This window comes from Emydura macquarii, unplaced genomic scaffold (assembly GCF_026122565.2).
Source record: "Emydura macquarii macquarii isolate MOO-44397 ecotype Brisbane River unplaced genomic scaffold, CSIRO-AGI_Emac_v2 contig_1253, whole genome shotgun sequence".
In the NCBI taxonomy this organism is placed as follows: Eukaryota; Metazoa; Chordata; order Testudines; family Chelidae; genus Emydura; species Emydura macquarii.
The window spans coordinates 13,719,932-13,733,541 of NW_027131390.1; the positions used below are offsets into that span (position 1 = coordinate 13,719,932).

The 13,610-nt window shown below is 37.4% G+C and overlaps 1 protein-coding gene across 3 annotated transcripts in view; it reads right to left on the reverse strand.

The window, feature by feature from the left end:
* The window catches only part of TENM1 (teneurin transmembrane protein 1), a 428,532-nt gene that overhangs the window by 193,399 nt on the left and 221,523 nt on the right, over positions 1-13,610 (reverse strand). For 2 of the 3 annotated variants that reach the window (XM_067548198.1, XM_067548197.1), the window contains one exon: positions 9,926-10,166. In XM_067548198.1, coding sequence (XP_067404299.1) covers positions 9,926-10,166 — 241 coding nt within the window. Of the gene's footprint in view, positions 1-9,925; positions 10,167-13,610 lie in introns of those variants that run through there. The other variant, XM_067548199.1, reaches the window with a different exon arrangement.

Consider the following 13,610-nt stretch of genomic DNA (forward strand, 5'->3'; position numbering starts at 1 on the left):
GAATAATTTAAGTCTAGAAACCTGAATTTAGGTATGTATATGCCATAGTGGTTTCCAGATACCACTGTGATAGGAGCCACATAAGAATCTAAATAGAATATAGTTGAAATACACCTGGCTTTACAATAAACCACCAGTAAAAATGGATTTGCTGCCCTCTTAGTTCATAGCAGATATTTGCCTCTATCACAAAACCACCTTGTGTTTTGGCACAAATATACTTTGGCTATTCTACTATTTGTAGCACACTAGCTCGATGGCAGCTAACATGACTATGTCTATGAAAGCTGGGAATCACACATTTAGCTGCAAGTGTAGATGTAGCCATAGTTACCTGCCCCTTTTCAGACACCCCCCTCAGGCAGGAGCACAAAGAGGAAGAATGGATTATACTCTTCAATAATATTCAGGCCAGCCTTTGTAGAGAGGCTAGCCCGAAGATAGCCCTTTGTTTATAAAGGACTTCTCTACCCCCAACACAAGCCTACTAGGAGTGCTATGCAGTGTACCCACAGTAAATCTAAACTACAGTAAAAACATAATAAAACTCACCCTCTTTAAAAAGAACAAATGAAAATGAAATATGGGATACGACTCATTTTTTAAAATCACAGGACCAGATGCTACTCTGAATTATATCCAGTGCAGCATTGTTCCACTCTGTCTTATTATGCAGAAATACTGCTAGAGCAAGAACGCATACTAATGAATGGGGAAGGAACAAGTGGTCATGCAAAGTTTTCTCTAATTCATTGTTTAATCTGATATTATTTTTACACACACAAGTGAGAATTTTTAAAGGCCCATGATGCAACTACAATTTGTTAGGAACATACCTGCATGCAAAACATAGGTATTTCAAATTGGACAGGTCTCTTAAATTACTCTCATAAAAATGTTTCCTTTTATATTTATCTTTACTTTCTATATTCTTTGAAAATTCAGCCCTGTGAATGTGTGGATGTGAAATATTCTGTCACCCATTTATCACTGCATTATAAAATACAATAAAAAGCAGTGTGCTGCTGATTCATACGTTTGAATTTCTGACACCCTCTGAAAGCTTTTTCTGTTAACCTTGTGACAGCACCTCAAGACTCTGACACAAAATCTGGGACAATTATACAAATGCAGGACAAAGAGCAAAAATCAATGAAGAATAGGCTTTACTAAGGGCAGTGTTGGAAATACAATATTAAGTTAAAGTCTTTCTTATAGTCTTCATTGGCCATACAGTGAAGAAGCAGCCAAGGAAAAAAGCCACACAGAAGACAGTTGAAAAGTCTTTAAAATATCAATGTGTGTTTTATTACAATGATATTTGGCAATATTACTGCTGTTAAAAAAGCTTGTGTGTTTCCATTCCTAAGTGATTTTCTGTGATTTATACATTACATTCATCATTATATTGGTAGGGCTCCTGTGCAGAGGATGGGTTAAAAAAGGATCAAATAGGAGATCCCAGTAACCCGATGGGCTGCTTGGGCACAGGCCCTGAGCACAACATTGCATGGTGAGTGGATTTATGCCTTCATGTCTCACATACCATGTGGCTCCCCATATCTCATCTCTCCTACCTCATGTGGGGAAGAGAGGAATGGGCTGGGATTCAGGCTTCCAGCCAGAGTTCCTGGGTTGGCCTGATGGTATAGAGGGGACATTGTCCTCATACATACCCTGAGGCTTGTAGAACCTGGAGCCATTGCTACACAGTTGAAATCTGCACTGGAACAGTCCTGCAAAGTAGTCTGGTGAGTGATTCCCCATTGGTTAATAGTTTTAATAAAGTTTCAGCCTCCACATTCAACCATACTATAATGTATGCGTCTCATTGTTTCCATGTCTGCATCAGTTTGATGTTTTGATCATGCCAAAATGTAAGAATGTAAAGTTTGCTGCCCAAAAATGTAGTTTAAGCAAGCAGATTTGAGGCTTTGGCTACTTTGAAAATGTTGCATACTGTATCTATATGTTGAGTAAAACTATTGAACCATTTAAGCATGGTGTGAAGATTTTCAGTTTAGTAAAGCCTTTGTGTTATGCTTCTAACTGAGTATACTGTAATGCTTATACTGTAGTTAGATATGATTTTCCCACTGCTTACCAGTTATTGATCAGTCTATCTAGAAGCTTGAATTTCAAATTTTTTCATATTCCATTTTTAATCTTCACCAGTAGAGAGATTAGCTTATTGCTTTGCCCATTTACATCTACAGACTGCATTTGACAATATGATTTAGTAAATTCAGCATGAGACTGCAGATCACGAACTTCTGAGTTCTAATCCCAGGTCTGTCACTGTTTAAGAGACCGATCCAATTATTATTAAAGTTAATGAAAGTCTGTTAATTGGCTTCAAAAGTAGCTGGAGTGGGCCATTACTGAACAGCCTTGATAACTCAGTCCCCTATCTTCACCACTTGATTTAAACCCTGATCTAACGCTCACACTGAAGTCAATGGCAGTCTTTCTGTGGCAGTCTTTCAACAAGAGTTGAAATAGGCCATAAAATCTCTACCTCAAGAGCTATACAAATGTTGTAGTTCAGTTTGTAAATGAATGACATTTTATAACAGCTCCTCTTAGTTAAAATCCACTACTACTTGAGAGGGGTTAGGTCCAAAATACTCCTACATAGGTCCCCAAATATCCACATACTCAAAGGTACAGCAAAAAGCCATGCTCCAATGTAACTGCTGCAAATACCACTCTTGGACAAGTATGCTTGCAATGGATACACCAAAGCATGTAGCTCAATAGTATTATACTTTCCAAATATCTTTCCTGGGAGTGAGATTTCAAAGGGCTACATATTTTCTGGGAATGGCTTCCAATGAATCCTAGTGCCCCAGGCTATATCAAACAGCAGAGACATAGGCAAAATTTCCTGTCTATACTTTGAGTCTCTGTATATGATACTCCTGTTCTCTAAACCAATACAGATCCTCTGTATTTAATCTGGCATCACTCTTTTTCATTCTAAAATTACATTCAGTTTGTTTGTATTTTAGGAAATAAGATTGTCGTGCTTCATGGAGAGCTGCCAGGCCCTACTGGGCCACTAGCTATTATAGAAAAACTGCATATTTTTATCCTGATTTCTGACTTTATATGCTGCTCCATTATATGAATTAATGAGGGGACATAACATTAAATATCATACTCTAGGTTATCAGATTCAGACAAGATTAAAATACCTATACATCCAAAATATTTATTATGGTTTTCCAATGGAGCTGCAACTTGACCCTCACCCAAAGAAAAATTGCTGTGGGGTATATGAACAATTTAAAATATATTTCATCCATAGCTGGAGAAATAAAAAATGTATCTCACTGTAGATGACAAATGTTTATATTTTTATTTCCATAATATGGGATTTGTTCCTGTATTACTACATTTAGGGTCATATTTATAGCTCTTTATTTTAAGTTCAGGTTCAAATTTTCAGCCTTAATTTTTTTTTAACAATACAGAAATTGGAATATTTTCAGATCCTCTTTTCTGCACAGTGACAATAGATAGGACTTTCGGAATGAGTTTCTAACACTAGCCATGCCTTTTCTTTTAAATATGATCTCTAGGGAGGTTACATTTATTATTTAATTAGACAGAAAATGACAAAATACAAGAGATGTCAGACTAACAGATATCGAACAATGTAGTTTAAAAGAAAACTAATAAATAAAATCACTCTACATTTGTTTTCAGAATAATAAAGAGTAAGTTAAAATTAACTCAAGTGTAAGTTTCTTTTATAAATAATTTATTAACTAAGGGTATTGTCTAGATGGTAATTGTTTCCCTATCTGCTGATTCATGAGTAGTCTCCACAGCTCCCATACAGGCTGCTCCACTTTCCCTGGAGAAGGCTGTGTAATGTTTATTTTCACTTTATCCAATCATCCAAACCTGTTCCTTTACTTACAGGGTCAGCAGTGGTTTCACTCAATAGATTCATAGCAATGGTGATGGAGAACTCACTGAACGGTGGATTCCCTAGTGTTCAAAAGAAGTGGTTCTATCTTGTCTGCATGATAGCCAGTCAGCCACAGAAGAGTTTTAAAAATTGTTAATGTCTTGGCTGAACTCAAGAAAAGAACTCAGGCAAATAAGAGTGATGGAACCTCAAAAGGCTAGATTCTTCCTTCCTGGAGCAATGATCAGTGTAGACTGAGGAGATGACAAAAGCAACCCTTCTATTTTGGGACCATCTAAATGTCTTTCAGGGGCAGGCTCCATACCCTGTCACATCCAATGATCAAGGATAAAAAGGCAGACTAGGCTTTCACTTCCCAACCATTCAGCAACTTTCAAACATAGAACAGAGATTTCTTTATTTCAGCCTTGAACACTAGTCCTGCTTAAACTGGCCAAAGTGAGCACAGGCAGTTTTCCGGGATTTAGAAGGCCATTTATATGCTCCTCGGAGTAGGGCAAATTCTGTTTGTTATCAATATGCTTAAATAAGAAGGTAGCAGTATAATCATAATGAGTAAATATCCTGGTAAGTGACAGTCTTAACATTTCCATTATAACTAGACTACATCATAAATAAGACGGTATTCTTAGAAAAACAGAAATGTATGGATCCTATGATGTTTCTGAACATTGTATCTGTCTATTATGAACACTATAGAGATGGGTTTGAACAAACCCCTTAGGGCTTGGCAGCATGGCCAGTTAGTGCACAGCAAGCTAGGATGTAAATCTACAGTGCACTGGCTTGCTGCACTGTACTAAGTTGCCACATGAACTCTGCTACCACACTGAAAGTTCCATAGTGCACATTGACATGCCGCTGTTTGAAACCGTAGCACGTCAAAGCACACTAGAAAACTTTCAGTGCACAGTAGCAGGGTCCACATGGGAACTTAATGCACGGCAAACCAGTGTGCTGGCTGCCGCGCAGTAGGTCTCTACGTGGACATGCATTAGAGCCTAACATCCCCACATATGGAGACTTCACAGCCAAATCCAAACTTTATTTCTTAGATGTATTGCTAATTAGAGAATAACTAAAAATCACAGGTTATTTGAACCCCAAGTGCCTCCCCTATTTTCCTACCATTTTAAAGTTAAGTATATGAATTAAGGATAACTAAATCTCAGGTTCATGGCCTGGTATCTCAATGCCCTCTTTAGAGGGGTTATTACCAGGATGCCACTTAAATGAAGTTTCCTTTGCCACAGTACCTGGAGCATAGACAGTATACTGAAGTGGATTTCAGTCTACTCAGCTTCTTATTGCTAACATGCCAAATGGGTTAGAGGAACTAGAAAGAAAGTTAATAAAAAGTGAAGGAATAAGCAAACATGTAAAATACTTTAGTGGAAAAAAGAGAAATGAAAATAAACACTTTGGGGGAAAATCAAAATTAAATAAGATTTGTTATTTTTAACAGCAAATTAATGAAAATTACTGATTATTGTGAATCTAGTCTCTGGGAAAAACAAGTGCAAAGTTGTACTCAAAATAAGCACATTCAAAGGTTGATCTTTCTGCCTTATCCATGAAAAGGGCACCACAGTATAACACTAAGGGCTAAGATTAGTATTACAGTTAGAAACAACATTTTAAAATGCCATTTTCTCCTTCTTACTTTGGCACTGACTGAAATAAAAGAATAGTGAAGCACAAGGAAAACATAGCAGGAATTGGAATGCATACAATAATATTGATATAAGAGAGCATAGAAGAGAGGGAAAATATGCTTTACTGAGTTGTCTGAGTTTTAAATGTACCCTATAAAAAGCAATAAGACACATTCAGATGGGGCTGTCAAAGTTAATGACAATATATGGCACTGTAAATCATAAGATTTGAAAGATTAGAGCCAAGTATTTATGAAACCTGAAACACAATTATTTTAGAGGGAAGGGAGAAACAGGCAATAAGGTTGTGATTACATTATTCAGGGGGAGAAAAAAATCAGTTTATGTAAGAGGCCAATAATATTATACTGCTAAAAAGAGAATTAATGGTACCTATGTTTTTATGTTATGTGAGATCTTTGCAGTCTTTTGTTGAAAACAGTTAAAATTATGATCTGTGTGTTGCAATGAAATTAATGCATGTTCATAAGTAATTTTTATAGTAAATAAGTTGTTCTCAGTAGTGTATGTGAACCCATATTATGCAATTGTATATATGCTTACATATCACACTCCTGGATGACTATATCTCAGTCAATTGGCAGTCCAATCTGCTGGACTCTTTGCAGATTCACTTTTCCTCTTATTTCTTTGTCAAGCAGCCTCTCTCATACCTCCTCCACTCAAATTTCCTTTTCGTACCTGTTTAGTCTGAACTGGGCTCATGATTGGGGAAAACATTTCCCTATCACATTAATTAATATAGGAGATGGGATGGTCTTGATGTTAAGTTATGGGACCTGCAGATCTGAACTCTATTTCTAGCTCCGCCAAATACTGCTTGGGTGAACTTGAGCAAGGCACTTCACCCCTCTGTGCCTCAATCTATTCATCCAGGAAACTGAGATAACAACTTATCCCTGCACAGAGATGTAATAAGGATTAATTCATTTACATTTATCCTTAGTTAGAAGCAAGAAGTATTAATAGAATTTTTGTTTTACCTTTTTATATATAATATAATAACTACGAAGTGTTACAATATAGAAGCAATTCTAAAATACACTGTTTCATAACCTGTTCTTTCAGGTCTGACCTTTTCACTTCAATCTAGATCTTCAAATTCTAATTACATGAAAGTATCCTTCTAATCTCAATGCGGTAAATATATTTTTAGAATTACGAAATTTTCCTTCATATAAATGTGAAATATTACATATCTGCCACTATGGATAGGCTGAGAAACTTGCTCCATTTCTGATTATCTGTAGTAAACAGGATTTATAAGCCACATGGTTAGTTCTTGGAACCTGTTGGAAAAATCTCTAAATCTATATGGCTGTAGCTAGATTGTACAAACCCTGGTGAGGTTTAAGGATTAACATGAGACAACGTTGGATATAAGCAATAAACATGTGCATTCTGATTTTTCTCCAGTTATTATAGTAGGCCATAAATTAATGTCTCTAAATCTACCCTTCATTACAAATGTTCTAAATAAAAAAAATCTGCTTATGCATATTAGGTAGATTTTAGTATTATTATACAAGAAAGATTTAGCATTGAAATACAGCTGCCATTGCAATGCTTACTTGTATTTTCTAAGACTATTTTTAACTGAGGGGTGTGTGTGAGAGAGAGAGAATCTGGAGCTTCCCATCTGATGGGGAAGGAGAAAAAGCAAGACTTAAGCTCCTCTTTTTCCTAAGGCTGTGTTGTGTGTTATAGGTCTTCTCTGACAGGTGACCACAGAGATATCAGTAACAACTTCATTCTGGGACATATTTTTGTCCCCAGATAATCCCAGATTTATCTCAGAGAATAACTGTGCAAATTCTGTTAAACATTCTACAGGCCTGCAGCCACCAAGGGCAGCCAACTTCCTAAAAGCTTGCAGCCAAATGCCAGAGGACACTGGAAATCAATGAAGAAAGCCATTACCAACACCTTCGGCTGGGAGTGCAGGACTGTGGAAAGCTCCAAGACTCTGCCACAGGTTGTTCTCCATGGTGAATCTCCAACACAGAGTATAGCACTGTCATCAATTAGCCAACCAATCACTTAAAATTAGACTGTATAATGCACTTCATGGGAATACTTCATAGTCAATTTAAAGTCTGTAAAATTAATGAAAATCACTGAAAATGAAGGGAGATGAAAAGAGAGCACAGTTAAATTAGCAAAAAGATCTGCCCCCAAATAGCGAAGTCTGGAGAGAAAACAATGAGATATTATGATGGAGGAAGACTACATAAAACCCAACCCGTGCCTGTTGAAGTCAATGGAAAAGTTCCTAGTGTGTTCATGAGGCACTGGATAAGGCCAATAGGCAATATAGCATCAGTGAAATATTAGTTAAATATCAGTCCTTGCTTCTTTCATCTTGAAAATAATATAATCAGAAATTTTGATACCAACCATCTTTTATACGTTGTATTTTTTTAAATGATTATCTACACAGCAATGGAATCAGTTTGGAAAGTTATCGGTGTGTGTTCTGAGTACTTGAAATATACATATTTTGTGGGTATGTGCTCCAGTTATTTTCTGTTTTTTTTCCCCTCAACTTCTTACAGTTGAATTTACTTCAGAGTAAACATACTTTTTTTGGCTTCAGTTTTTTAATATAAAAGCCTACATTTTGAAATTCTGCTAAAGATTTCACATATAATTTAAAGATGAATTAAGAGAGAGATCTTGCCTGGTTACAGAAGGTATGTGGGTGAAATCTGGGCAAACATGGTTAAATGTAAATTTCAAATGAAAGCATCAGAAAAATATCATGGGGCCCATATTATGTATTATTTTTAAAAAGGTCATTTTCTGATAAAAAACTGACGATGTGCATTTGTCTGATGGAACTGACATACCCCTTGATTTCTCCCCCGGCATTCATTTTTCAAGCATGTAACATAGCAAAGTCTTAACTCAAGAAAGTAATTATGATCAAAATTAAATCAGTCCCTCCTTTCCGTTCAAATTCACACCCTTTCAGATGGGAGTAACTTATTCAAAATGACACTGGTATATTGTAGCAGCCAAATTACATATATTGCATATTTTGTTCTGAGTAAAGTCAAACAATTTCATCTCATTGCAAGACAACTAAATTTTACCCTCAGATAATAGTTAAATAATTGAAATTACTGGCAGCTGCACATGCATATTTGAAAGGAAAATGCTTTTTTGATAGTACCAGTTATATTAAATAGTGTCAGATTTGTGTGAAATTCATTAATTTTAGTACATGTGGGATAAACTGAACATTTCTTTGTGTTTTGAACAAAATCTGAAAACTGAATGGAAACCCCAGCCAAGACTAGTCGGGTTCAGACCCACAATGTTCCATGTGGGGAAGGAGAAGCTTGTGCAAATCTCAATACCTAATTCACTCAAAAGGTCTGTAAACTGGTCCACATTTTAGGTTGAGAACCAGACAGGAACTGAATGCTTGGCCCAGCTCTAATTAATGAACATAAAATTAGCTATTCAGATTTCAGCCAAAAAAGTGAAGGAGAGTCATGCAAGCACCTCGGAGGAAAGATTCTGGATCTCTAAATTACCGATTCTTTCCAAATCTGCAATGTATTTTATTAAGACTATCGTTTAGCAGACTATATTATTCAAGTTAATTATCTGAGGTGCAATCCTTGACTTCATTATTTGTTTTTTCAGGCAGTAAGGCTTTCATGATCAGGCCACAGGCCATCAACTGAATGTTGCGCTGCTTCTATAATCATTTCTGTAATCTCATACCATTTCAGCCTTCTTTTGTGTATACGTATCTGAAAACATCCTGGATGTTTATGTACAGTGATCTTTGCTTGGGGATTGTTTCATACCAGGAGTTTATCAGGAGACCAAAGACTGCAGGCTGAATGCTTTCAGAACCTATAGAGTGCAGTGATTTCCCGAGACATGGCCTCTTTGCTGAGTTTCATTGATGCTTCTAAGGCAAAATGCCTCCTGCCACTCAATGCCACACAAGAGGGGAAGCTCAGTACACAGATGTGTGCATGCATATCTATAACTAATACGTTCAGAATGCACACATATTGAACACATCTTTGGAGTTCAATCACCCCCCAAAAAACATTTTTCAAAATGTGCTTTTCTGAGCATTAATGTTCTAGGTTAATCAATAACATGATAATAATAATGCTTACAATACCATGGCTTCACATCAAATAGCTTTGTGTGACCTGAATTACAAAGCCATTCTTTCTTCCATTCCTATTATTTTCTCATCTGAACCTCATGCCCCCTCCCCTTTTTAAAAACTCTTTAGAATAGTACACTCATAAGTTTTGTAGACCCAGTTTTTATATACCTGGTCTCCAATGGTATATTACTATTCAAGACCCAGCTGTTATGCAGATGTACAGAATCTTGCGTACTGGTTGGAGGGATTGGAGCAGCTGGACTGGGCTGACTGCGAGTTGTCATTGATCTTTTCTGGAGAGAATCTGCTGTTGGAGGTGGTTTTCTGCTGCAGGTGCATGCATGTGGAGGTGGCGGAGGGGGTGGGAGTGGTCTGAACGTGAACTGGTTGTGTGGGCTGCCCGGCATATCTAAAATAAAGCAAATCAGAAAGAAAAGACAAACAAACCCATAGAGTTACTATTTTAAACAGCAATCAGGAAAGCATGGCATTATATTTAACAGGATTACAGTATCATGTAGCAGAGTTTAATTTCAGTCTGCCTGTAAAATGTTATTGTAACATATGAATTTATTTAAAATCCTCTTATGAAAAAGAACATTCACAGATTTGAATTTGCATGTAAATTCTTCAGTGCTGCAATGGTTAAAATAAATGAAGCAGCACTCGCGTAATTTGTCATAGCAATTTTTTTTAACAAATAAATCAGAGTGACATTGAGTTACAGCACAGAAACCATCTGATTTCATCAGCTATAAATCCCATTTAGGAAAATACCTGTGAAAGAAACAGACAGGTTACAAGAATAAACATTCTGCACTTCAAATCAAAACAGAGAATAATTCAATCAAGCTCTCTTCAAAACCACTAAGTAATAAACATCTCCCATGAAATAAGGTTAACAGATTTACACTACTGTGTTAATGTCTTTGTCAATTAGACCTGGGAAAAAGTTCTAGCAGAGACTGGCAGTGAGGCAATAATGACACACATCTGGAGAAAGGTTCTGTGGTATTTAAAAGCAGAGGAGCTGGCAGTCAACATCAGACCAGACTGTAAAGTGAATGACGCTTCTACAGTAGGAGCTGTAAGGAAAGGCTGTTGTGTTGGTATAATCACCTTTATTTCCTAGTACCGTTGTTACATAAGACAACTTAGGAGTATCTTCCTCCTGCTGCTGCTATCTTGAAGGGACACTAAGCACCTGTTTCTACTGTGCTTCATTCATGAGAGACTCCAAAACCAGTTATGGAGGAGCAAAAAAGCCAGGGGAAGAGTTATGACTGACTGAGCAAGGAAATCCCTCCGAGACAGTGTGAAAATGCTACCATTACCTTTTAAGGACTGTTGTAACTATTGCTTTACTAACAAGTAGCTGACAAAATCTGAATAAATTGCTGCCAGGAAACTGTGATGCTATTGACATGAACCAGCCCTTAATCTGGTGGCTCAAATTTGATAGTATTCCTGCTGTCAGTAAACTTCTCACTTTATCACAGAGTATAAATGACTTTTAAGTAATCCATTACTAACCCTTAAGCTTCGAGGACTTAAGTCTTTGTGTTTGCATCATTTTTACCCCAATGAAACCTTTAAACTTTTTCATCCTATTTTCACACAGTCACACTAACTCGTGTGGAGAGTTTCCAAGCGTTCATCCAAAAGGAGGGGAAAGAGATCTCAAAGCTTTTAGGTCCTCAACTGTCCAATTCTCAGAGCCTGTCTTATACAATAGATACACACATGTGCCAAGGGCAATGCACCTCCTATGACAAACATTTTACCTCCATGTCACACATTCCCACACACAAGATAGAATCTATCGCAAATTTCAGTTTGCATGACAGCAAGCAGGTCAAGAATGGAAACGCTGCAGGAGCTGGTATGAAGCAGCTAAAATGATCCAAGGGACAGTCATTAGGCAGCAGTGATCAAGCCTCCTCCAGTGGGCAGTTCCGCAGTCTACTGCCTCTTCTTTCTCAGTGCTGCCAACTGCATAGTTGTTTTGTAAGGCTTCTCAGATGGTGGGGCACAGCCCAGAAATGGGCTTTGATGGGACTGCTTCATACTGACTGAGAAACCTCCATTCCACACAGAGAAAAATAACAGTCACTGTCCTCCAGTGGAAGCCCAAACAAGCAACTTACTGCAACTGCCCCACCTGCTTCTGCTGCTCTGTCCCCTCACTATGCTAGCCCAGTCGCATCTCTCCAGAAAGTACAATTTAAATTCTCTGTTTCAATATGCAGTTCCTCAGTTGGCTCAGTGCTTGGGGCATTCCCTCTGAGCATGGAATGTATGCTGTATGTATTTGTTACACAGTAACTTGTTTTGGTTTTTGTTTCCAACAGGGTTTTTTTCTGTACCCCTATCTCATTCTAGGAAGGCGACTTTGGGTGGAGTTCTGGTGGCTCGCATGGCTCCTTCTATAGATGGAAAGGGGGAAGAACCATAGGATCCACATAGCAATGCATCTTCGAGCCCTACTACTACTCCTTTTGCCTCACTGCCTCCTACTTCCTGTGCTGGCACATAGTTACCTGCCAGAGAACTCAGTGTGTTCCATGCCACAAGTAAATTTTACGCAATCTGTATGGACCCCAAATCCTGTTCATACTTGTACAATGGTACTGCACCATTTCTGCTGGCATGATGGCTCTGCACTTGTAGAGAATGGGCACTATTTGCCCCAACAATATTAGTACTCAACATTTACTTATGCACCATATTCCCTGGGGGATTCCATTTTACTGCTGTGGATAAGAGGAGTTTAAACACTAAACCTGTCAGCCTTGTGTGTGACTATATCATGCAAAACCCTGTTTCAGAATCTAAGTGCTAGGCAGGGAAGGGAGAGAGACAGAGATTTAGGAACAGAACCTCAGTTGGTGTAACTGGTGCAACTTCATTGGATTGAGCTGAAAATCTGGCCTTGAATTGCTAATTAGTTTCTTTTACAGACTGTTTCTAACTTACTGATGTTATTTTTATTTTACTTATTTTGAGACTAAGTCTACATCTCATTAACTTTATTTTTATACCACAGAAAAATGTTGCTTGTGATAAAAGTGTGTGTGTCTAAATCTGCATACCAACGATTCCTTAGAGCTCTGAATGCACAGTAGACTGTGCAAACCAACTTAATACAGAATCATTTAAATTCCTTGGAAATGAAACTGTGCATGAAAATTCATCTAAAACCAACAAGCACCTAAAATGTGTGGGTCTGATATGGGAATTAGCTTAGCTGTGAAGTTTTATCCTCCTGTTATTCTTCACATAATGCTGTCTATCCACTGTAATACCTGTCTTCATTCTTAATTATTACTGTTAGAGTACTGTTCAGATATTTTAATTTCTTAGATCAAAAAGTCCATGTATGAAATACAAATACGGTATAATTAATTTTCAATATACGTATTAGCATGACAGAAGTTTCTGTTTACCTAAAAACAGAACTATAAAATATGTCCTCTGCCCAAAATTCTCTATTATGATATTTAGGCTCAAATCATGTTCCACGCAGGAAAACCTGCAGTAGTGTCCAAGTTAGGTGAAATGCTCTGTGGTCTCAGTTGTGCAGCACCATGTGAAGAGAGGCATTTCCAATCTGCAGACAAATCCAGCCTTTCTCTGTAGGGTGATGAGTGATGAAAGAACCCATTTCAGATATAGGGTGTCCAAACTCTATGTCCCCAAAGAGTTTGTTACGTCTCAGGATTTCTCTCATTTCAGGATTACAAATTCAGAAAGATTCTGGTTTTCTGAGAATGAACCTTTGAGGCTATGCTTTGTTTTAACACCTCTTTATTGTCTTTTAGAGATATCTTATTCCTGATTGCTATACAAAAAA